The following is a 26,298-nucleotide window of genomic DNA, read 5'->3' on the forward strand; positions in this document are numbered from 1 at the left end:
CTCTCTTTCTTTTTGAGGACTTTCGTTTAATAACTGCCCTATGCTTTGTGCGTGTGTAAACAAATAACACAACCTAATCTTTAGGCTAATGGGATAGGAATACCTAATAGAGTTAGATACACATCTCTAATTTTCCAATCTTTTAATGAGAAACGTTATTTGGCTCGAAAATTATCATCAAACACAAGGGTAAGGTTGATGTGGTTGGTTCCTATCGTTCGGACCATGAGAGAGAAATGGTCAGACTAATAGGAGTGAGCCCCATTAACTTTATATCCCTATATTCTGGATGCCCCTATAGAGAGGGGACTTTTGTTCGACAAACCGACACCCAGCCATATTACTCCTTATATTTTGGCAGAGGTGAGGATGCTGTATGGAATACGACTCTATGTCTCGAACTCTTGACCTAAAAGGTGGAAACTAACTGGGTAACCACTTCATCCAATGGTTGTAGACAAAATTACTCTTCTTTTTTCACCCGAAAACATATTACAAGCACAAACACAAATAAGACTGAAAACAAAATATTTACGTTAGAAGACTCTTAAAAAAGAGTAATACGAATTTTACACATTTATCCAATATTCTAACTGCTTAGCTCTTTATGATGTTTTTTGCACTACCTTAAAGAACATAAAGATTATCCCTTCATGTTGAAACAACAAGATTCCAACTCTGCTCTATCCAGTAAAGAGATACATATGACCATCCAACAAAAAAAAAAGAATCCTTCACTTGCGCGGTATCTTGATGTTCGGATTTGACTAGACATGGCTGCAACTAGCTAACTCAGACTCCAATCCTTGACTTTGTCGACAAACTAGAAACGGCTTCTCCAACTGTAAGATATAATCCGTCTACCCAAAGAACTCCAACACTTTCGAAGCGTCTAGCTTTTCCATCACTTCTCCAACCGGGTTCACCAACACTAACTACAAAATCGGAAAGAGACACAAGACGAAGTTCATGTCAAAGTAATTCAATGGAAAGATACTTCATCATTGGAAGACAACATTGACTTTGTTCCAAGTGGAAGAGTTTTCAGCTCATTGCGTCAATCATCCAAGTTCATGTCAAAGTATTTGCTATTTGACGTTTCATATCTTTTAAATATGTTGAGCTGAACACCATAAAATTCCTGTTCTTAAATAGTATATAAGTTCTTGTATAACATGGATGCTCGTTCTTAATGTTTTTATCATGTTAGGTCCGTAAAATACCACTCCAGGTTTTACGCCGTTTCTGTAATATGTAAGAATGGTTGTAGGTGATACAAATGACCATATTTGATACCCGTATTGGAGTCGGATACTGATACCCATCCTCGTGTCCTTACATACACATTCACTCTGTTTTCAACCACACCGTTCTGGCTTCCATTTTTCGACTAAGAACAAAAATCAAATTTGGTAGCTCAAATGTGTTTAACATCGTCGTCATGAGTCTGAATTGATGATTTTAGCAAGTTATTCTAATACCGTTTGATGCTTTCACAAAACGCTTTGAACACTTATTCAGATTCCGTTGAATTGATGATTTTAGCAAGTTATTCTAATACCTTTTGATGCTTTAACAAAATACCCATGAATTTTCAAAATGCTTTGAACACTTATTCAGATTCCGTTGACAACGGCTTCTTCATCACTTGGTGGAATGACTTAATGACATGGTTCGAGAAAAATACAACCACCTTATAGGTCACAGAGGAGTTTTGGACATGGAAAAATCCCATGAAGGTGAGGTGTTAAATTGTAGTTTTTACTCTTGCGTATCGATTTTCTTACCCAAACAAGTTAGTAATTGATTATACCGTTTAGAAATGCTTGGTTAACAAATTATAAACATATTACTACTTTATAAGAAATCAGAACTTAACATTAATAATTCATATAGTTTTTACAATGGTAATTATGTAGAAGTACTAGCTAGTTGTTCCATTTCTTATGCAGGATAACTTGTTTGATTGAATCCACATATATATTTGATTGACTTCGAATGTTCTTTAGTTTCCTCAATGCAGCAACGATCGACAGGTACCATTTACATTATGCAGTTCCTGATATCGGGAAGATTGAGTTTCGGATGGATGAAGCTGTTAGGAAAAATAACCTAATTAACTTGTTCAGGAATATGAAGATAAACGATGCGAAAGTAAAAGTAGAGACACCAAGATTATTTAACGTGGCAAAAAACCCCTCCAAACTAGAAGGTAAAAAACCACGGGACCTAGTCCAGAAATCTTCCACTATAATTAAATAATGGATTACACAATTCTTCAAGATGTGTAGAAACACTCTTGGACAACTCTTCACCAAACCTATGGTGGATAAACTGAACAAAGAAACAAAGAAATAAAATCTCTTACTCCTTAGGATTTGAACAAATCCTAGATTCCTAAAGGTTGAAGAAGATAACCACAAACTAAATTGCTTCACAAGATTAATAATCTTCTTTTCTTCAAACCAATATTCTGCTCTTTCAATCTCTCTTGAAAGAACCACTTCAGAAATCTTTCTTTCTCTGACTTCTCTTTGTTCTGGAAGTTGTTGTGTATAATCTCTTCCCTTTCACTCCCTTTTATAATGATAAATAAGGAGGTTTACCAATAGAAATAGGAATTCCTTTTTAGGCTTGAAAAAATAGAAACTTCTATTTTTTCCCCAAACAAGGAATAAGTGAAATCCTATTCCAACTAGGAGTCCTTTAATTATAAGGAGGGACCCCAACAAACTCCCCCTCCCGACTTATGAAGAGGGACCTACCATCCCCAAACCTGCAACACTGCTACATAGCTCATGTTTGCCTTTGGGTAATGGTTTTGTCATCATATCTGAACCATTGTCGTCAGTATGGATTTTCTCGATCTTCAACACCTTTTCTTCAAGAACATCTTGGATCCACTGGTATCTCACATTTATATGCTTGGACTTGGAATGGAAACTAGAATTCTTACTGAGGTGGATGGCACTTTGACTGTCGCAATGAATAACATAATTATTCTGTTTCATACCAAGTTCTTCTAACAGCCTCTTCATCCATAACATCTCTTTGCAACATTCTGTAATGGCAATATATTCTGCCTCTGTAGTAGATAAAGCTACACACTTTTGTAATTTAGATTGCCATGACACTGCTCCCCCTGAAAATGTAAATAAGTAGCCTGATGTGGACCTTTTAGAGTCTACATCTCCTGCCATGTCTGCATCTGTGTAACCGACTAATACTGGCTTATCATTACCAAAACATATACGAGCTTTAGACGTACCTCTAAGATACTTCAGAATCCACTTCACTGCTAACCAATGCTCTTTGCCTGGATTAGCAAGAAATCTGCTTACTACTCCAACTGCAAATGCAATGTCTGGTCTTGTACACACCATTGCATACATCAAACTTCCTACAGCTGAAGCATAAGGAATTTTCTCCATTTCTTCTTTCTCACTTCTAGTTGATGGACACTGATCACGAGTCAACTTGAAGTGACTGGCTAATGGACAACTCACTGGTTTTGTCTTGTCCATATTGAACCTTTCTAGAACCTTCTCAATGTATCTTTCTTGTGATAGCCAAAGTTTTCCAGCTTTCCTATCACGAGAGATATGCATGCCAAGAATTTGTTTTGCTGGACCCAAGTCTTTCATATCGAAATACTTGTTTAGTTCCTTCTTTAACCTGCTAATTTTATTAGCATCCTGACCAACAATCAACATATCATCAACATAAAGTAGAAGTATAATCAAATCTCCATCAGGAAATTTATGAACGAAAACACAATGATCTGAAGCCGTCCTGTGATACCCTTGATCCTTCATGAATGATTCAAACTTTTTGTACCACTGTCTTGGTGCTTGTTTCAGCCCATATAAACTCTTCTCTAACTTACAAACCAGGTGTTCCTTACCTTTAACTTCAAACCCTGTTGGTTGTACCATATACACATCTTCCTCCAAGTCACCATGAAGGAAAGCGGTCTTGACATCTAGTTGTTCAATTTCTAGGTTCATACTTGCAGCCAATCCCAATACTAACCGTATAGAGGACATCTTCACCACCGGAGAGAAAATCTCATCAAAATCAATACCCTTCTTCTGCCCAAATCCTTTCACCACTAGGCGTGCCTTATACCGTGGTTGTGAATTTCTTTCTTCGGTTTTGATTTTGAAAACCCACTTATTTTTAAGAATTTTCTTATTCTTAGGTTTTTCAACCAACTTAAAAGTGTTGTTCTTATGCAATGATTCAATCTCATCTTGCATAGCTTTCAACCACTCCTTCTTGTGTTCATCATCTATGGCTTCTTCATAACACTGTGGTTCTCCACTATCTGTAACCATCACATACTCGTGTGGAGGATACTTGGTAGATGGTGCTCTATCCCTAGTCGATCTTCTCAATTCAACTGGTGGTTCATGTTGAACTTCCATTCCTTGCTCAACATCATCACCCATAGGAACATCTTCATGAGCTTCATCTTCATGATTTTGTTCTTCACCTGCATTATCATGCATAACCTTAGAAGAGATATGTGGATCTAGATCAATAAGATCATTACTATGATTCTCATGCTTCTCAACTTTCCCGAAGTCCTCAATAGTTTGATTTTCAAGAAAGACCACATCTCTACTTCTAATAATCTTCTTATCGACTGGATCCCATAACCTGTATCCGAATTTCTCATCTGCATACCCTAAAAAGATGCATTGCTTGGCTTTATCATCAAGCTTTGCTCTTTGATCTTTAGGTATATGCACAAAAGCCCTGCAACCAAACACCCTTAAGTGTTCATAACTGACTTCTTTTCCAGCCCACACTCTCTCAGCTACATCTCCATCTAATGGTGCTGAAGGTGATAAATTGATCAGATAACATGCAGTACGCATTGCTTCACCCCAGAAACTTTTAGGCAACTTAGCTTCTGAGAGCATACATCTGATCCTTTCCACAATAGTGCGATTCATGCGTTCTGCTACACCATTTTGTTGTGGAGTTTTGGGAACTGTCTGTTCATGTCGAATACCATGGGTTTTGCAATACTCTTCAAACGACCCGATGTATTCTCCTCCATTGTCAGTGCGAATGCACTTCAATGATTTTCCTGTCTCCCGTTCTACCATGTTGTGGAAATTCTTGAAAACTGCAAGTACCTGATCTTTGGTCTTTATGGCATATGCCCAAACTTTCCTGGAAGCATCATCTATAAAAGTAACGAAATACAAAGCACCACCAAGTGTTTTGACCTTTAAAGGTCCACAAACGTCAGAATAAACAAGCTCCAAAACACTGGATTTTCTTTCAGATGCATTCCTTTGAAAGGATACTCTATGTTGCTTTCCTACTAAACAATGAGAGCAAGTGTTTAAATTTATACCTTTTACGTTCGGTAAGTCTTGTCGTTTAGCAAGGATTTGAAGTCCTTTCTCGCTCATGTGCCCGAGTCTTCTATGCCAAAGATCAGTGGAAGAATCTTTTTCAACTGCATTCAATTCTCCTTTACACAGTTTTACTTGAGTTCTGTATAAAGTACAACACTTCTTCCCTCTTGCTATCACCATTGACCCTTTTGTGAGCTTCCACTTTCCATCACCAAAGTGACTGTGGTACCCTTCATCATCTAATACTCCGGTAGAGATTAGGTTATATCGAAGATCTGGTATATGCCTCACATTCTTAAGAATCAATGTACTCCCTGTGCTCGTCTCAATTTTCACTTCTCCAATTCCTACGATTTTTGAGAAACCTAAGTTTCCCATCCTGACTTTGCCAAGGTCACCAGTTCTGTAAGAGTTAAAGAAATCCTTACATGGAATAGCATGATACGAAGCACCTGAGTCAACCAACCATGTCGTTTCTGGTTCTGACTCAGCCATACTTAAGCAAGTGTCTCCACAACCTGAGAGTAAGATAATGTCATCACTTGAGGCAACTGCCGCAACATTATCTTGTTTTTCATCATCCTTTTTATTTTCCTTCTTTGTTTTCTTGCAATCACTCTTGTAATGACCCATTTTTCCACAACCAAAACATCTAACTTCTTTCTTTGGTTTTGATCTCCCCCTTGACTTATCACGGTTATGAGGTTTTTGTTGGGTTTTGCACCCTTCTACTAGTGTTTATAGCGGAATAAGACATCTAATGTCTACACTAGTATTCCCAGGATCACATGCATAAGCCTATGATAATCATTAAATAAAACTAGAAAGATAAATACCTTATTCGCTAGTTTTCCCTCGAACCTTTCCAATTGCTTATGAGAAGATCAAGAGCTTCAAGTGTAGCTCCTCTACTTGGGACACGAGCAATCAATTTGATCTCCCACCTTGTTGTATAGCTAGCACACCAATGGTGGTTGGAAGAAGAACTCCTTTCTTCTTGACTAGATAGATAGTTAATGGGAATTAGCTCACTTTCTCTTCTCTACTTGATGTGGTAGAGTAAGAAAGCTTAGAGAGAAATTCCACACCTTATTCTCTGCCCTAAGAGTGTTTATATAGAACCCTAATAAGAATCCACCTCCTTTTAGGTTTCCCAAAACACCCTTTAGAATAAGATTTAGGGAAATAGTCGAAAATAGCAACTATTGGTATTTTCTCAATTCCCTAAGGAGATGACGTCCAAACCCAGCCAAAATTGGCAGATTTAATGTTCATAACATAAGGAAACGTCCCTCCAAAAATCAGCCCAATCCGAGCCCTAAAAGTGCCCGAATCGGCCTAGGCCCAAAAACCCTGCTTTTGGCCTTTTTGTACTATCTTTGCCTAATTCCTTTTTAGGCCTATGAGATATGTTTATGGGACACTCCCATGATTATATCTCACTCCCACTAGTCATATCCTAGATCAATTTGTCACTCTTATGTGTAACCCGTTGTAGGATCCGATCGAAGTTAGCCGCGAATTACTTCGTAATTCGACGATCGTAGTTGGTCTCTAGCTACAACTCTACGATCCCTAAATCAATCGGACTTGATGATCTTCCACATCAATTGTCCTATCCGACAAATTGTTCGCATTGTCACCTTGGTCGAAGGACATCTCCTTCAACTCCTTCAGACTCCCACTTGGACTTAGAACAAGTACAATGCTCGATTCCCATGTCACTTAGTATCCCATCTGATACGTCACGTCATTCAGACTTTCTTGATCTCGAGTACAACTGTCAAAACAAATGATTAACTTTTAATCCATTTGAGCACGGCCATGCATTTTCAGTTGCTGCTCGTCAAGTGGCCCGAGGACACTGCATCCTAACATGGTTAGGAGGACATAATCCATTCTTGCGCTCCCACTCAACTTCATGTCTATCCTGTCCTTCCCAGTATCCGCCTTTATAACCTCCTTTTACGGCGCGGCGTTTAACGGAACCAAAGTCAGACATTCCTTACATAAGATGAGCTGAGCACTCATGTTTTGAGGAATCTCTTCAATCTTGTCTTTATGAGAAGTTTGACGATTTCATCATTCTTTGGATGAACTTCTCATGTTGAGGGTTATTCCAGCGCATAATCTCTATTATGCACTTACGTAGTCGAATCGAATACACTATTCCTATAGCCCATGAAACTGCGCTATCCCATCGACTCCCGTACTAGTCTTCGTGAGTCATTGTTGTCCATGCAATGACCTGGACTAGGGAATTGATAATGAATCACTCCAAGTTCACTTAGTAGGGTTTCATTCATCAGATCACGTATCTGACAAGCCTACTCGGAGCGTTTTCTTTATCGTGTGGACTGTCTCTTAAAATACCAAACCAAATTCTAAGGACAAAATAAAATTTCTTTTATTTTATTTATCGAATGTAAGTAATTAGGCACATAAACTCTTTTATGAATCCAAATTACATTTGTTGCCATTCCCCAATGCGCTTTATACCAATGTCCCTCATGTGTGAATCATGTTTGGACTGAGGTAACGGTTTGGTCAACGGATCTGCAACGTTATCATCCGTATGAACCTTGCAAATTACCACATCTTTTCTTTCTATGATTTCTCTAATCAAGTGGTACTTCCTTTGGATATGTTTGGATTTTTGGTGCGCTCTTGGTTCCTTGGCTTGGGCTATTGCTCCGTTGTTGTCACAATAGAGAGTCACGCCCTCTTCCATGCCAGGTACGACACCAAGTTCTATCATGAACTTCTTGATCCAAACTCCTTCCTTTGCAGCTTCCGAGGCCGCTAGGTATTCTGCTTCAGTGGTAGAGTCTGCAACTGTGCTCTGCTTGGAACTTTTCCAACATACCGCTCCTCCATTCAGACAGTAGACGAACCCAGATTGTGATTTGAAGTCGTCTCTATCAGTTTGAAAGCTTGCATCCACATGGCCTACAACTTTTAGTGTATCTTCCCCGCCATATACCAGGAAATGATCCTTAGTCCTTTTCAGGTACTTTAGGATATTCTTGGCGGCGTGCCAGTGCGCTTGGCCTGGATTTGATTGGTAACGGCTACACATGCTCAAAGCATATGAGACGTCTGGGCGAGTGCAGATCATGGCGTACATGATTGATCCTATTGCCGAAGCATAGGGTACTTTCATCATGTGTGCTAGCTCATCAGGACTCTTAGGACACTGATCTTTGCTAAGCACCATACCATGTGACATGGGAAGGAATCCTCTTTTGGAGTTTGTCATCTCGAACCGTTGAAGAATCTTATCTATATAAGTTTCTTGACTAAGTCCGATCATCCTCTTTGATCTATCTCTATAGATCTTGATTCCCAATATGTATTCTGCTTCCCCTAGGTCCTTCATAGAGAAGCATTTCCGAAGCCAGTCTTTAACTGATTCCAACATCGGAATCTTGTTTCCTATGATTAATATGTCATCGACATAAAGGACTAAGAAAACTAGGTCGCTCCCACTAACCTTCTTGTAAACACAAGATTCTTCTGCATTCTTGAGAAATCCAAATTCTTTGATTTTCTCGTCGAATCGAAGATTCCAACTCCGGCTTGCTTGCTTGAGTCCATAAATGGATTTCTTAAGCTTGCAAACTTTTCCAGCATTTTTGGAATCTACAAAACCTTCGGGTTGTGTCATGTACACATCCTCTTCCAAGTGTCCGTTTAGGAAGGCGGTTTTGACATCCATTTACCAAATCTCATAATCATAATGAGCTGCAATTGCTAGAATGATCCGAATGGATTTAAGCATTGCGACAGGTGAAAAGGTTTCATCATAGTCTATACCATGAATCTGTTTGTATCCTTTCGCCACGAGTCTAGCTTTGAAAACGCTAACGTTTCCATCCTTGTCAGTTTTTACTTTGAAAACCCATTTGCATCCGATTGGTTTTGCTCCATCGGGCAAATCGATCAAGTTCCATACTTGATTTTCTGACATGGAATCCATTTCCGACCTCATGGCTTTTAGCCATTTTTCGGAGTCGGGGCTCGCCATAGCTTGGTTGTAGGTACTCGGCTCATTATCTTCTAACAGTAGGATATCTGTTTTCTGAGATAATTCCTGGAGCCTTTGAGATCTACGAGGGGCCTGAGCAACTTTTGGAGTGTTCTCAACTAGTTGAGATGTCTCCTGCGAATTTAATTCGACTTGAGCGGGAGGTACTCTCTCGACCTCATTTTCCTCTTCCATACTTTGTGTATAGATAGGAGCCGCTAAACCTCTTGATATCTCTATATCTGTGTTTATTTGTTGCTCATATCGAATTTCATCGATATCTACATTTCTCCCACTTGTCTGTTTGGAAAGGAATTCCTTTTCAAGGAAGACACCATCTCGAGCAACAAACACTTTGTTCTCAGATTCGTGGTAGAAGTAGTAACCCCTTGTCTCTTTTGGATAGCCCACAAAGAGACATTTGTCTGATTTAGGTGCGAGTTTGTCTCCTTGTAAACGTTTTACATAAACTTCGCATCCCCAGACTTTGAGAAAAGACAGCTTTGGAACCTTTCCAAACCATAACTCATATGGCGTCTTTTCTACAGCTTTTGACGGAGCTCGGTTAAGTGTGAAAGCAGCCGTTTCTAGAGCATACCCCCAGAACGTGTTTGGAAGATTTGCTAAACTCATCATAGATCGAACCATGTCTAACAAGGTGCGATTTCTCCTTTCAGAAACACCATTCATCTGGGGTGTTCCTGGCGGAGTGAGTTGAGATACTATACCACAACTCCTAAGATGATCGTCAAATTCTTGACTCAAATATTCACCACCTCGATCGGATCGAATGGCTTTTATTTTCTTGCCAAGTTGATTCTCTACTTCGTTCTGAAATTGTTTGAACATGTCAAACGATTCGGACTTATGCCTCATCAAGTATATGTAACCATAACGAGTGAAGTCATCCGTGAACGTGATGAAGTAGCCATAGTTACCTCTCGCCGGAGTACTCATTGGTCCGCATACATCCGTATGTATGAGTTCCAAGGGTTCTTTGGCTCGGTCTCCTTTTCCTTTAAAAGAAGACCTCGTCATTTTACCCATTAAACATGATTCGCATGTGTCATATGATTCTAATTTATACGAACCTAGAAGTCCATGCTCATGGAGCTTCTTCATGCGTGTCATGTTAATGTGACCCAAACGACAATGCCAAAGGTAACTTGGATTTGAATCATCTGACCGTAGCCTATTGGTTTCTATGTTGAAGACTTCGTTCTCAATATTCGTAATATAGAGACCGTTGTATAGCTTAGCACTGGTATAAAACATTTCACCTTTGTATAAAGAACAACGCTGGTTTTTTATTAATAGGTGATATCCCTCTTTGTCTAATTCTGAGACAGAGATAATGTTTCTAGAAATAGAGGGTACATAATAGCAATTATGAAGTTCTAAAACTAGACCAGTTTCTAAAGGTAGACTGAATGTTCCTACAGCTTTTGCAGCAACCGTTGCTCTATTTGCTACTCGTAGGACAAGCTCCCTTCCAGATAAATACTTGATTCCCTTAAGGCCCTGCACATCATAAATGATATGAGCACCACATCCGGTATCGAATACCCAGGATTGAGAATCAAATGTATTTGCTAAGTTAACTTCGATAACATAGATACCTTGGTCGGAATCGCGAGTTCCTTCCTTTTTCCTTTTGTTCTTCTGAATCAGTTGAAGTTCTTTCTTTGATTCAGACATTCCAATGCCTCTCCGGATTGCCTTGGAAGTCCCGTACTTCCTCAACCGTGATTTGTTTCGGGACATGTCCCTTAATCGACGGATGATTGTGTGCGCATCCATTTTCCTGAATCTCTTTTGAAGATTAGGTTCCATGGTTGCCAACATAAGGCAAGTTACTGAAATTGATTTCATCCGGATACTTTTGGCCTGCTTTTGTTCCTCAACCTTTGAGTTCGCAGTTATTCTTGGAATAGGGGTATCCAGTACGCTTTCTTTGTTTGTAGACTTGAGAACACTTCTCAATCTCTTTTCCCAATCAAGGAAGTTATCCATGTTCAATTTGTCCTCATCAAGGATTGAACATAGGTTGAAAAGATTGATTTTTGCCATAGTAAAACTACATGAAACAGAAAAAGTATTTTGCTAAGTATTACATTCGATAATTTTTGCAAAAAAGTTCTACGTTTTTGCCACATTATTCAAGATAAAACATGTCCCTAGATGAATAATGCGATTCCGAGATCCCATCTCTCAAGGATTAAGCGGACTAGGGCCCTGCCCTTAATTCCCATTGATTTAGGTGAGTGAACACTTTCACTGATCATACCGTATGATTCTCGGTTGATGGATTACATGTTAAGTGTAAAATCCATCCTTTTGCCTCGAGTATCCAAGACTCTCTTGCTGATCTCGTTGAGTAGAACCATTTAGACATGTAGGCCTCTTCTATAGGCCTACCCGCAATGTCCCAAGGTAGAGGAGGTACTCTGCGAAGGCCGACCCACCTTCCTCGAACAAGGGCGCAAGGAGTGTCTTAATTTGGATAGGCACTGTACTCAAAATTACTTTTAGGGACTTTTACGCTAGTCTGGCGTTCGTTTTAGTGAACTAATTAGCCTAACTAACATCCACGACATAAAGCGTAAATAAGTAAGTAAATGCGCGCGAGAAAGTAAATCAAGCACATATGGATCCTAGTATGGCCTCTAACCTAGAAGATCTAATCTCCTTTGGTTTGCTTCTTGTTTCGTCTTTTGGTTCGTCTAGATCTCCATCTTTGAACCTCCATTGATTTCTCCCACTCACCTTAGGACTCCTTCCTTGAGCTTCTTCAATGGACTCATAAACCCTAAACTCTAATTACAAGACTCAAACGATTCGCAGATCGTGTAAACTTGAAAATTAAAATTATTACAAATTAGGCACCCATCCGTGCTCAAAACAAAAATAAGAAACACTTTCTATGGCCATACTAGTTTCCGCATTCACATCACATGCAATCATATAATATATTTCAAGGCTAACAATTATATATGCATGTATATCCGGGAGATACTTTTGTCGACATCTATATGTCATGTACGTACCTTAAGTCTACATCAAAGGATTAGACTAATGGTGCGTCTTGGTTTGATTTTAAAATCTGATTTTAAAGAGAAATTCCGTTTAGGCTTTGAATGGCCCGGGTTTATTTCGGAAATATTTGGATTGGAATTTTGGAGAAAATTTGGATAAAACTCCCACTCGAATAGTGGTCCCTTTTCGTGGTCCGAAAAGCCTTGAAAAGACCCGGGACAAGTCCTAGACAAGTCCCGGCCCAAGCCCAAAAAGGGGCCCGGACAAGGTCCGGACATGGCACGGCCCATAGGGCCGGCATGTCCGAGCCGAGGCCAATAGGCCTGATCTCGTCCTGGCCGGAGCCAGGACGCTAGTCCAAGCACCAGACGCGTCCTAGACGCATCTGATGCTGGACCGGACCAGCACTAGGTGTCTCGGACTTAGTCCGAGACACCCAGGACCCCAGACGCGTCTCCAAGACGCGTCTGATGGTAGCTACTGGACGCGTCCCAGACGCGTCCTGGTTAAGCTACTGGTCGCGTCTGGAAGACGCGACCTGGAGTACCCGGACGCGTCCCCAGACGCATCCACCAGTAGTCTGGGACGCGTCTCCCAGACGCGTCCTCCAGACTACTGGTCCGGCCAGGAAGCTTCCTGGCCGGACCTATTGAGTTTCTAAAAAACTCAATAGTCTTTCCCCTTTTTTTTTTTTTTTTTTTTGTGTTGCAATTCTAAATTGCTATTTCCAAAATTTGAAACACTTCTAAAATATTTCAAATTCTTTTAGAACAATTCTAAATTTCCAAATTTTGTTTTTCACAAGTTTCCAAAAACTAAAAAAAACAACTCTTACTCAAACTATTTTGGATCAAAATTTCAGGTTTTGAAACTCTTTTCAAGAACAAATTTTGAAATCTTTTGACAAATACTTGAATCTTATTCAAAATTAATCAAAATTTTGTGTTCAAAACACTTTTAAACACAATATTCTATCTAGAAAAGCATGGAATTGGTCCAAAACTTAGATAAGATAGGCTAATTGCAAGAGGCTCTGACGCCACTGTTGGGTTTTGCACCCTTCTACTAGTGTTTATAGCGGAATAAGACATCTAATGTCTACACTAGTATTCCCAGGATCACATGCATAAGCCTATGATAATCATTAAATAAAACTAGAAAGATAAATACCTTATTCGCTAGTTTTCCCTCGAACCTTTCCAATTGCTTATGAGAAGATCAAGAGCTTCAAGTGTAGCTCCTCTACTTGGGACACGAGCAATCAATTTGATCTCCCACCTTGTTGTATAGCTAGCACACCAATGGTGGTTGGAAGAAGAACTCCTTTCTTCTTGACTAGATAGATAGTTAATGGGAATTAGCTCACTTTCTCTTCTCTACTTGATGTGGTAGAGTAAGAAAGCTTAGAGAGAAATTCCACACCTTATTCTCTGCCCTAAGAGTGTTTATATAGAACCCTAATAAGAATCCACCTCCTTTTAGGTTTCCCAAAACACCCTTTAGAATAAGATTTAGGGAAATAGTCGAAAATAGCAACTATTGGTATTTTCTCAATTCCCTAAGGAGATGACGTCCAAACCCAGCCAAAATTGGCAGATTTAATGTTCATAACATAAGGAAACGTCCCTCCAAAAATCAGCCCAATCCGAGCCCTAAAAGTGCCCGAATCGGCCTAGGCCCAAAAACCCTGCTTTTGGCCTTTTTGTACTATCTTTGCCTAATTCCTTTTTAGGCCTATGAGATATGTTTATGGGACACTCCCATGATTATATCTCACTCCCACTAGTCATATCCTAGATCAATTTGTCACTCTTATGTGTAACCCGTTGTAGGATCCGATCGAAGTTAGCCGCGAATTACTTCGTAATTCGACGATCGTAGTTGGTCTCTAGCTACAACTCTACGATCCCTAAATCAATCGGACTTGATGATCTTCCACATCAATTGTCCTATCCGACAAATTGTTCGCATTGTCACCTTGGTCGAAGGACATCTCCTTCAACTCCTTCAGTTTTCTACTTTTACCTCTCCCCCGTCTTTCTGTAACAAGTGCCTCTGAATGAGACTCATCTGACGATGATTTCCTTCTAGTTTCTTCATTCAACAAACTACCTGTTACGTGATTCATACGCATTATGCCATCAGGAGCAGAATTGCTAAGAGACACCACCAATGTCTCCCAACTATCTGGTAAAGAATTTAGAAGAAGTAAGGCCTGCAACTCATCATCCAAAACTAACTTCATTGCAGAAAGCTGGTTTACTAGACTTTTCATCTCATTCAAGTGTTGAGCAATTGAGGTTCCTTCTTTATATTGTAATTTTCCTAGCTTTCTGAACAAGTAAGCCTTTTTGGCAGCTGTCTTCTGATCATACAATTCTTCTAATTTCCTCCATAGACTATAAGCGGAAGTCTCCGTCGATACATGATGAAAAACACTGGGTTCCACCCATTGTCGAATAAATCCAACAACTTTACGATCTAATACCTTCCAGTCTTCTTCATCTATCTTCATCGGTTTTGTACCGTGATTTTCAATGGGTGCAGCTAGGTCTTTGCAGTATAACAAATCTTCCATTTTTGCTTTCCACATCAAGTAGTTTTCTCCATCTAAACTAATCATGCGATTAGTATTCACTTCCATATTTCTGAACAATAAATCCAACCTTAGCTCTGATACCACTTGTTAGGAAAAATAACCTAATTAACTTGTTCAGGAATATGAAGATAAACGATGCGAAAGTAAAAGTAGAGACACCAAGATTATTTATCCCTTGAATAATCCCATAAACGGTAGCTTTATTAGCTTCTTTTGTTAGATGAACTCCGTCCCAATGAATATACTTGTCCGGTTCCGAACAACAATCCGTATGCCAACTATAATGTTCCTTAGTAATGTGGCAGCAAGCTTTCCCCAACTTATCCTGTTTGAATCCTAGAAGAAGATGATTTCGAAGGAGAGACATGTATGCCTTATAGTAATCAGCATATACGATTTGAACGTAAGGGTATTCGATATTTAGTTCTCTGAGTACTTTTCTTAGAAGATTGTTATGAGTCTCAGAGAAGGCATTGAATGGTTTTAGACAGTGCTTGTTGGAAGATGAGTGACCATAATTCATTTGATCATCACTATGAAACATATTGAGGTAGCTTGGTTCACATCCTGCCGGGAGAATTCCAGGTACTACTAGGGTTACAGCACCAGCATTGATTAACCTTGTTAAGGCGTCTTTTATGGATTGAACAACATAAGGTATTAAAGTAGCAGAGACTTCCTCAATGGTTTTGTGTTCGGAGAAGGCGAAGTAGTAATCGCTGCTACCGATGCCTCCCACCAAGAACATAGCCTTTGCAAGCTTCTTTCGGCATTCGTCAGGGTTAGAACAGATAGAGTTAAGATGGGTCATGAACCAGTCGACTTGAACGCTAAGGGAACTGTTGGTAGTCGCCCATGGCATCTCAATACCCAACCTGTCTTTGATCAAGTGAGCTTCAAGTGCAGTTGCTCCGTCCACGGCGAAGTTAGCTCCGTACTTGAATTTGACGTCTTTCTTCAGATATGGATTTGGTGATGGCAGATGAAAAGCAGAAGCTAAGTAATCTAAGATGAGTAAACCGTCGGAGTTGCGGTGAAGATGATGATGAGATTGTGGATTAACACCATCAACATGTCCATGATTAGCCATAGCATACAATATTTCTTCTTCATAAAGGTTTCCATTGTCACTTGAAGAACCTCCAAAACTGTAGATGGAATCAAAAGGACAACCCTTTACCAACCTGCTTAAATCAACGTCTTCGTCGGTGATGGGGGTGGTGGTGGAAGTAAGAGGAGAAGATGAGTATGAAGGTAGAAGCACAACCAACAAGAGCAACAACAGAGACAAAACTGATGAAGTAGAAGCCATTGAAAAGTTAAACAGAGAGAAGATATGAAGTGATTAGAGGTGGTGATAATTAAGTTCCTATTATATGTAGCCTAGTAAGAGAGTTTCTAATTTCACTAGGAGTATACTATATTAGAAGAGTTAGAATTAGTGTTAATTTAGAAAGATTATCCTTTAACTCGGTCGGTTAATTATTACCTTCACTTCCAAGTAAGAGAGTTCCTATTTTCACAACAAGTAATAACCATGTGTTTCAACAAAAAAAAAAAAGTAATAACCATGTGATTATTTCTCCTAATCCTAATTTAATTAGGTCTGGGTCCAGCGTGTATTTAAAGTTATTTCTTGTGTGGCCCCTAGTTTTGACCAATTTGTCACTTGGTCCTAACATATTCTGGAATGTCCAAATAACCCTGTCTTTGTTTTTTATCCTGTTATAGGTATATGTTGAGGCATAACAAGTTTCTCGAACTATTTCTCTCCCCAAAATTTATCATCATCTTCAACATTTTTTTGAAGACTTCCATTCTTTTCTCTTTCGTGATCTGAATAGCTCTCACGTCTTCTTCTATTATTCTTCTTTGTTTTCTTCTCATTGAGGACCTCTGTTAATTTTGTTACTTCAATTCGCGTTGTGGGTGTGTAAACAAATAATACAACGTGATGTTTTAGGTTACTATGATAGGAACACCTATAGGGTTATATGCAGACCTCTAAATTTCCAGTTTTTTAACGAGAAATGCTATTCGCCCAAAAAATTTGGTTGAACACAAGCTTAAAGTTGATGTGGTATGTTGGTCTGATAAATGGGAGTTGATCACAAACTTTTGGCCTGTACTAGGCCCTAATTTTCGGGTCAAATATCATTGTTGATTTTTTACTTGATGTCCTATACCTTGTATGTCCCTATAGAATCAGAGTGAATTAAGGATATCAATCTGTTTTTGTTTTATAAATGGAGGTCTGTTGATATTAATCTTCTTTTCTCACCGAAAACAAATTACAACCATAAACACATATAGAGGAACTAAAAACAAAATATTTACATTCCAAGACTCGTAAAAAGGAAAATTAGTACTCCTCACTTGCAGTATCTTGATATTCAGATTTGACTAGACATGATTGCTACTAGCTAACTCAGACTTCAATCCTCGGTTTTTTCGACAAATTCGAAACGGCTTCTTCAACTGTAAGATATAAACCGTCTGACCCAAAGGACTCCAACACTTTCGAAGTGTTTAGCTTTTCCATCACTTCTCCAACCGGATTCACCAACACTAACTACAAAATCAGAAACAAAACAAAATTCATGAATGTCAAAGTAATTTAATGACAATAGACTTCATCTGTGGAAGACAATGTTGCTTTATTTCGTAGAAGGGTTTTCAGCCCAATCGACAAACGAAAAAAATGAGAAGACATGTGAAGTTGTGTACATATACGGTTTATGACATTCTTCTTACCTTTAGGGATCGTTTATCGAGCCTCTTTCTAAGTTCAACAATTGTTTCGAGTCCGTTGGTGTCTACTGATGTGACCGCTGCAAAATCAAAAAGAGTTTGAGTATTAGACATCACAATAGAAGGTTTCTGATTGAAGAATAGTCCCATGTGGACAAAGGATCACTGCATATTTTTTGTTGGCATTGTACATGATCTTTGTTGTTAGTATCGTACGAAAGAGAAGAATTTTCGAAAAATAAGCAAAGATGGTTCCACAAACACACCAGTTAGATCCAAAATAACACATTTCACATCCTCCTCCTTGGTTTCTTGAATCCTCTCTTCCTCCTCACTTACCCATCTTAATATCCTGAAACAAGAATGAATTCACTTGAGAAACTTTAGGTAGACGACGAGTAACTATGGTCAACCTGCTTTGTGGCGAAAACATTTCCAAGCAAAAGATACCAACCTTTCTTGAAGATAGGTAGAGTTTGTGAAGAAGATAGGCGACTCGATTGAGAGTATTAAGAATGACGGAACCCTTGAAGCATCTCCATAACGGCCGATATTTTGGTATATGTGAGTCCCGGGAATATTTCCTAGAACCACCGTTGTTGGTCTACTAACGTGCATCAAAATCTTGAACAATGACACGCCGACCTGATACCGAACCAAGATGTCAAATACCCGTAAGATAACAACACAATTTATCGACACAACACATCTTGAAAATGGGTAGTGAACCAAGAAGATCAAGAAAAAGATTAGAAGGAAAGGAAGCTTACAGCAATGGCAAGACCCATTTGAACAGAGAGGAAAAGAACACCAAAGAACGCACACATACAAGTAAAGAAATCGAACTTGTCAACCTTCCATAGTTTCATTGCTTGCTCATAATTTACCAATCCGATAACAGCAGTAATGATAATAGCACCTAAGATGACATTAGGTGTGTAGAAAAACAATGGCATCAAAAACAACAACGTCACAAGAACGGTTGATGCCATTATTATGTTTGAAACTGCTGTCTCTGCTCCAGCATTGTAGTTTACAGCTGATCGAGAAAATGATCCTATCCAAAATTTCCAATGAAGTATAAATTTTCATTCTGGAAGCATCATCAAATTCGGAAAGTTATGCCATGTAGAAGATTGTTACCTGTGGTAACATAACATGAAGAACAAGAACCAGCCATGTTCATAACACCAATAGCTATCATTTCTTTGTTGCCATCAATCTGATAATTTTTTAGGGAAGCAAAAGTTCTTCCAACTGCAATTCCTTCCTGTAGTAAAATAAATGGTTTGGGAAGTACTTTGGTTGATAATCGAGGTACTAGTTCTAGTGTTTATGCGAAAAATTAGTTAACTAGCTACTTACAGTGAGAGACAAGATTCCAGTTACAATGCCTGTTTTAATAGCAAGACCCAATTGAGGTCCACTGAAGTATAGCATGTTTAATGAAAGCGGGTTTAGACCCTTCGGCAAGTGCCCGATCTGTCAAGAGAAACGCAAGTGGTGTAAGAATTAATAGTCCCACATGGACAAAGAGATGTCAAATGATTTTCGGATGGACGTACACCCGAAAACTTATTTGGTACTAGAGTTAGGCCTACACGTAATAGGCCCAATTAGTGGGCACGAGAGAACAGTCCTACAAGGACAAGTAATAGAGTTATCAGATCGTACTATTGAGATGCCATCAGGGTGAGATCTAAAGATGAAGACTGCAACGGTTGAAACGATTACTGATGTCAGCGGAGCAGCTGCCGCAATCCAAAAGAGCTTTGGCTTTCTCATGCTCTAACCATTGAAAAAGACAAAATCATGTTTGTAATGGTCGAAATGGTGTGTTTTTATGATGCCAAAAGATAAAAGGAAAGATAGTTGATCAACATGTGATAGAAATGATACTTACGATATGCCTTGTTGTAAGTAAAAAGATTAGAAAGACGACTCCTATTAGTATGGCTTGCCATTGCCACTGTAATACAAATTACAATCAACTAATTAGTCCTCTCTCTCCTCAATCTATATGTTGTCATAGGCGGCGTCTTTGACTAGCCACCTCTCAAAAAGGCTCTACTGTTTATTTCGGCGTCACGCCTTTTGAGTTGTATAAAAAAACTTGGTGTTGGGTCCATCTCATAGAATACAAGGTGCGGAATAACTTATATATATATATATATATATATATATATATATATATATATATATATTAGGCACCTGCCTCCGTGCCTCGGCATTCTCCCCTAACGTATACACACATGTTTCTTAGTGAATTTTAGAAATGGAAGTTTCCTTTTGTTACCTCTTTGTAGTTGCCAAAAGCAGAGGACAAGACCTTAACAATCTGCATCTTGGGAGTAAAGTGAGTAATCCCAAGCAGTCCTTTAAGCTGTTGAAGGGCTACAATAATGGCTGCCCCGGCTGTGAATCCAACTAGAGTCGGCTTCGAGAGAAAATCAATTATAAAGCCTAACCTGCAACATTCCAAAACATGAATTTCAGTGTATACATATATTGTGATTATTCATTTTGTTTAACCATCAAACTTCTATCTTTTTTTTTTCTCACAAACAAAATAGATGAGGTTGAGTGCACTTAGATTGGGAGGTAACATGTGTGTCTCTTTCCTGAAAAGATCAGAGTTTAAAACATGTTTAAACTCGTAAAGGAGTCAAACGTAGTTATTTTTTTCATTGGGATCATCTCAAAAATAAAAATTTAGAAGGAGACAAATAATTCAACAATAATATGAGACCACCTACCAAATTTCTAAACATTCCTTGCCTAAGAAAAGTGAAAGAAACCAAAAATGTAATGTGACACCATTATTGATGTTTAGTTGGTCACTAAATAATTGAGATCAATGTTCTTTAAATCACCAAACTTCAAAATTATAATTACCCATAATTCTTTTGTTTGATTTGATGCTAAGTTTGAATGATTTTTACCTAAGTAGGCCCAATGAAGCTTGAAATAAACCAGCAAAGAAGGTTGCAGTAAATCCCAATTTGAGATAAAGAATTGGTTCTGAAATTGGTGAGACAACTTCTCTAAGCATTGAACCCATTACTAAAGATGCTATTGAAACTGGACCCACTGCCAAATGTCTTGAACTCCCAAGAATAGCATAAAACAATGGTGGGACAAAGCTTGAATCTGAAAAAGATTTACAAATTTTAGGAATAAAGAAAGGGAGACAAGTCAGATCTGAAATTTTAGTCAAGGTCTGAATTGACTAGTCTGATTTTAAACTACTCCTTGTTTCTGCGTATTCTAATAATGACCAGTGGCGTGGCCGAGAATTTGGGGGCCCGGTGCGAAAAAAATATTTGGGGCCCTTTCTCCACTGATATCAAAACGTAAACTCTTTTCACACATTATACGTTTAGTAATTATCTCTTAAGAAACTAAGTTCGATAAGAAAAAAATTTAACTCCTTCCGTGAAGTTGAATACTTATTCTAAGTTGTGTATTTTTTCATCCCAAATACTTCTATGCAAAAACCATACACATTTGACAACACTCCTTCCACGAAAAGATAGAACAATAAGTATTCGACTTCATAAACATACAAACTAAACTAATAGTTTATCACTTTATCCATAACTTAATACCATAACTAATAGTTGTTATTTTTTTGTGAAAAAAATAGTTATTGTTAGAAACAGTTGGAGATAATAACGAGTTCATAAAATAAACAAAAAAGTGACTGTTGGGTGGATTGAACTTGAGACCTCTTTGTTAACACTCAAGGGGTTTACCAATTCAACTATATCACCATCTTGTTTCATTGTGTACTGCTAAATTAATATAACTAATCGGAATTTAGGGGCCCCTATCTCTATAAGCAAATTTTGTGGTTTGAGGGGGGTCCGGTGCGACGGCACCGGTCGCACCCCCTCAAACACGCCCCTGATAATGACTAACTTGTCTGATTGACTGATTTGATTGATTATGGGCCCATTTGAGTCAGACGAGTCAGTTTCTAGAAAAATTGGAAGTGAATTACAAATACTTACATAATCCAATTATTGGAGGCAAATTTGCAAGTTCTGCATAGCTAATTCCCTTAAACAAACCAAGAAACTAATTCAGATTAATACTCATTAATTCCTAATAAACCAAATTGAATGATTCCAAATAGAAGAAAACAAACAAAGAAACAAGATTAAAACCCATGTCTCAATGAATAGTTGGTACACCAAAACCTTGTAGTATTGCATGTGAATGTTTACCTAATTCACACTAGTAATGCGAGAGAACGAGAAAAACTACGCAGAAACCCAATGTGACTTATTGTGATTCGCTGTTTAGTCGATCAAAATCATAGAAAACACGAATCAGAGCAATTCACATAAGATTTCTGCTTAGAGTCTGTCTGGTTTTGCTGGTTCTGCAGCATTTCTCAATTCTCAATCAGGCATGAAACTTTAGTAAAACAGCAAAGCCCCTGATTTTCTACTTCAAAATCCACTCAAAATACATTCACAAAACCAAAAAGAAACAAAATAAAAAACCCATATCTTGTTTTGATTCATCTTGAAAAACCCTAAATCAGATTCACAATATAACTCAAACAAGAACATTAAAGGATGACATTATGAAAATGGGGTTTGTGTATTTTTCACCTGTGGGATAGCCAAACTGGCAATGGTGAGACCAGAAATAACATCAGATTTGAGAAGTTTAAGACTATAATTTGGACCCCATTCAAATATAGGGAAGAAATATTGAATACCCATAACCAATCTAACAACCCATTTCTGGTTTTTGAATTTATGAAAAGGATCATCAGGGAAGAAAATCTCAGAGAATTGATGTTTAAGTGACTGAACAGTAGTTTTTTTTGGTGGTAAACAAACTTTATGAACCTCCATTGATGGCATTATTGTAATATCTGTAGTAGTTTCATTTTCTGCTATATCAACTTTGTTTGAAGAAATTCCACCACCCACCACCATCTCTCTCTCTCTGGTTATCTCTGCAGAAAGAAGAAAGAAATGGGTATCAAAATGTTGGGTTTCGTAGGAAACTATCACAAGTGTTGGTATTTATAGGGTTTTAGAGAGAGAGAAAAGTAGTTAGAGAGAGAAAAGGATCTGAGGCAGAAAGTGACTGTTAAAACTTCATTAATCAATCAATAGTGACTAAGTAAGAGTGAAAAATGGGATTATAACTGAAAATTTTGATTAGGAAATCTTGTATTTTACAATTTGGCCCTTAGAACTTGTATTATTTTGAGAGTAGTTGTTTCCTATTTTATAATGCAGATTATGTACTTATTAACGGTGAAGTTCGGTTTGGCACTTGTCTGGTCCATTCCTGATCAGAGTATGTGTCCGGTCAAGATTTAGATAGAGAAAGTTTTTTTCTCTCCAAATCCCGACTCGGCCAGGATAAGTGTTGGAAAGACTGATATTCTCTATGTATTTATCCTATTTTTTGTGATACACAAATAAATGTTATATGTCGTAGTTAAAGGTGACTATTTATAGTTGTAATTGAGGGAGCTTTAAATTTGGGAGCAATATCATTTTTTACAGAAGCGGTAGTCCTTGCAAGTTTTGTTTATTTTGTGTCGTTCTGATTTTGGAATAGAACTACTATTACAGTGATTTCAAGTTGTACATGTCATGAATTCATGATGTAATGACTCTTAAAAACACGGCGAGTCTCATGTAGGATCCACTGATCTCTAACATTCGCTTATTCGACTTAGTAATTTTCTGATAACATCTAAGTCGAATGGCATTGGTAGTTGTTTAAGTAATTGTTTCTTCTAAAAGGTTCAAACTGCATACATAGAGTTGTTGTGGCATAGTCACACTAAAAAACTTATATTTGGTGTCAACTAACTGAGCAAAACAATTATTTCTCCAAGACTATAACTTCCAAGATCCAAGTGAATAAACTTTAGGTATGTTGAAAATTTCAAGCAAGATTCCTGTAAGAATATACTTCTAAGTCAAGAATTAAGGAAAGAATATAGAAGTTTGTTTAAGACTGAGAGATTGGCTTTTGGGGAGGAAATGTAATACAAGGGAGATAAGTGGAAAGGACTCAAAATAATTGATGATGTAGTTTTTTTTTCTCGTCGGTTCATTCTGACTTGTCTGAATCTGAATGCCATGACACAAATGGATTTGAAATTAGTCGAAACCAACTATTCGGACAAGTCAATAGTCATGCATTGTACAAAAAAAAAAAATTCTGAAACTCACTTGAGGTAATAGAGACCTCAAATTTCCATAGCCCATACCTCTTGCTTATAAATTGTTCTTATTTTGAGTATTCAACCCTAGTTAGTTAGATAGATACATATCTTATCTTCTTAAGAATATCTAGACAAAAAAATGTTAAAGTGTTCTTTTTTTTTTGTTGAAGTTAAAGTGTTCTTTCTTGATGTCTTATGTTTTGAAAGTCATGGAGATTAACTTTAGGTCCATAATTCAACAAAAAAAAAACTTTATGTCTACATACAAGATGGTTTTATTTTTTAAGTAGGCTATTTATGATAATTTGGTCAGATTTTGTTGGCTTAGAACGACCGACGTTTCCTTGAGACACATCGCTACTCATTTGATGTTGACATCAACATGCTATTTTTATCGCCATCCAAAATTCTCTATATCACAATTAACTTAAGTTAATTATCACTTACAACAACTTATTATACAATATAATAGATGAGTTAATATTTATCCACCACTAAAATAGAACGAAAAAGTTGTGGTGCCCTTAACACGAATAAGGATAATCGCATCAACTAATAATTTACTATGTTTTACGAAAAGAGAAATTTTAAATGCACTCACCATTTTTGTTATATAAACTCACATCGTTAGTAATTTTGTGTTTAAGTCAAAGAAGATATGAGTGCGTATAACAAAAAAGGTGAGTACATTTAACAATAACAAATAATGGTAATAAGTTATTGAAATTTCAATTGTGGGAATCCGACCAGGCAAAAGATAAACCCATTTTCTTCATGCATGCTGTGGAAAACTAGTGGGAGGAAATTCAGGGATAAAAAACCTTAGTCCCCTGATTGTATGAACCCATCATAAATGAATATAAAAAATAATAATGTGGTGGAGTATGGTGATATATTCTCTCTTTTTCCATAATCTTTTAGGAGTCCCACAAAGATTCTAATAAGTTGACAAAGTTTGACTTGTTCTAATACAATAACTAGGAAATGAGGGGGAATTTATCTCAAATTGTGATTTTATGTTTCATTCTAAAAGACACGCATATGTTGTTATTCAATAAAATGCATTTCACGTGATTAAATAGTTGCTTAGTGGTCGAGTACGTGGCCCATTCTGAATTTATGTCTGTTGGGAAAAATAACCTAATTAACTTGTTCAGGAATATGAAGACAAACGATGCGAAAGTAAAAGTAGAGACACCAAGATTATTTAACGTGGCAAAAAACCCCTCCAAACTAGAAGGTAAAAAACCACGGGACCTAGTCCAGAAATCTTCCACTATAATTAAATAATGGGTTACACAATTCTTCAAGATGTGTAGAAACACTCTTGGACAACTCTTCACCAAACCTATGGTGGATAAACTGAACAAAGAAACAAAGAAATAAAATCTCTTACTCCTTAGGATTTGAACAAATCCAAGATTACTAAAGGTTGAAGAAGATAACCACAAACTAAATTGCTTCACAAGATTAATAATCTTCTTTTCTTCAAACCAATATTCTGCTCTTTCAATCTCTTGAAAGAACCACTTCAGAAATCTCTCTTTCTCTGACTTCTCTTTGTTCTGGAAGTTGTTGTGTATAATCTCTTCCCTTTCATTCCCTATTTATAATAATAAATAAGGAGGTTTACCAATAGAAATAGGAATTCCTTTTTAGGCTTGAAAAAAATAGAAGTTTCTATTTTTTCCCCAAACAAGGAATAAGGGAAATCCTATTCCAACTAGGAGTCCTTTAATTATAAGGAGGGACCCCAACAAACTCCCCCTCCCTACTTATGAAGAGGGACCTACCACCCCCAAACCTGCAACACTGCTACATAGCTCATGTTTGCCTTTGGGTAATGATTTTGTCATCATATCTGAACCATTGTCTTCAGTATGGATTTTCTCGATCTTCAACACCTTTTCTTCAAGAACATCTTGGATCCACTGGTATCTCACATTTATATGCTTGGACTTGGAATGGAAACTAGAATTCTTACTGAGGTGGATGGCACTCTGACTGTCGCAATGAATAACATAATTATCTTGTTTCATACCAAGTTCTTCTAACAGTCTCTTCATCCATAACATCTCCTTGCAACATTCTGTAATGGCAATATATTCTGCCTCTGTAGTAGATAAAGCTACACACTTTTGTAGTTTAGATTGCCATGACACTGCTCCCCCTGAAAATGTAAATAAGTAGCCTGATGTGGACCTTTTAGAGTCTACATCTCCTGCCATGTCTGCATCTGTGTAACCGACTAATACTGGCTTATCATTACCAAAACATATACGAGCTTTAGACGTACCTCTAA

The 26,298-nt window shown here is 37.8% G+C and overlaps 2 protein-coding genes across 5 annotated transcripts; both read right to left on the reverse strand.

The window, feature by feature from the left end:
- Positions 1-515: 515 nt before the first annotated feature.
- Positions 516-23,037, reverse strand: LOC147540497 (putative sulfate transporter 3.4). 4 transcript variants are annotated; one of them, XR_015225142.1, is made up of 14 exons: positions 22,411-22,802; positions 21,802-21,850; positions 20,731-20,938; positions 20,085-20,256; positions 19,692-19,757; positions 19,463-19,576; positions 19,154-19,270; positions 18,932-19,058; positions 18,559-18,845; positions 18,243-18,433; positions 18,055-18,140; positions 17,792-17,868; positions 17,407-17,609; positions 516-732 (listed from the first exon to the last, which is right to left on the reverse strand). XR_015225142.1 is itself a non-coding variant. In XM_086640097.1 (13 exons), the coding sequence occupies exons 1-13, from the start codon at positions 22,741-22,743 to the stop codon at positions 17,466-17,468; spliced, it is 1,971 nt and encodes a 656-aa protein (XP_086496223.1). In that variant the 5' UTR covers positions 22,744-23,037; the 3' UTR covers positions 17,253-17,465. The 4 variants fall into 4 exon arrangements, 3 of the variants coding, with proteins under 3 accessions (XP_086496223.1, XP_086496224.1, XP_086496225.1); XM_086640097.1 differs by lacking the exon at positions 516-732 and having other exon boundaries at positions 17,253-17,609; positions 22,411-23,037; XM_086640098.1 differs by lacking the exons at positions 516-732; positions 22,411-22,802 and having other exon boundaries at positions 17,253-17,609; positions 20,731-21,055; positions 21,710-21,850.
- Positions 793-16,349, reverse strand: LOC147540498 (acetylajmalan esterase-like). Its single transcript, XM_086643226.1, has 2 exons — positions 15,197-16,349; positions 793-935 (listed from the first exon to the last, which is right to left on the reverse strand). Exons 1-2 carry the CDS (start codon positions 16,347-16,349, stop codon positions 793-795), a joined length of 1,296 nt encoding a protein of 431 aa, XP_086499352.1.
- Positions 23,038-26,298: the final 3,261 nt, after the last annotated feature.

This window comes from Eschscholzia californica, unplaced genomic scaffold (assembly GCF_041429995.1).
Source record: "Eschscholzia californica isolate CP2 unplaced genomic scaffold, dmEscCali1.0.p SCAF_5, whole genome shotgun sequence".
Lineage (NCBI taxonomy): Eukaryota > Viridiplantae > Streptophyta > Magnoliopsida > Ranunculales > Papaveraceae > Eschscholzia > Eschscholzia californica.

Excerpts from the sequence above, each read along its gene's own strand:
- LOC147540497 (XM_086640097.1), bottom strand. The coding sequence starts at position 22,743 with ATGGTGGTGGGTGGTGGAATTTCTTCAAACAAAGTTGATATAGCAGAA. Across the intron at positions 19,758-20,084 it reads CTTTTGGCAACTACAAAGAG|TGGCAATGGCAAGCCATACT; the intron begins GTAACAAAAGGA and ends TTTGTATTACAG. Across the intron at positions 17,610-17,791 it reads TCGATAAACGATCCCTAAAG|TTAGTGTTGGTGAATCCGGT; the intron begins GTAAGAAGAATG and ends CTGATTTTGTAG.
- LOC147540498 (XM_086643226.1), bottom strand. The coding sequence starts at position 16,349 with ATGGCTTCTACTTCATCAGTTTTGTCTCTGTTGTTGCTCTTGTTGGTT. Across the intron at positions 936-15,196 it reads TCAAGGGATAAATAATCTTG|TTAGTGTTGGTGAACCCGGT; the intron begins GTGTCTCTACTT and ends CCGATTTTGTAG.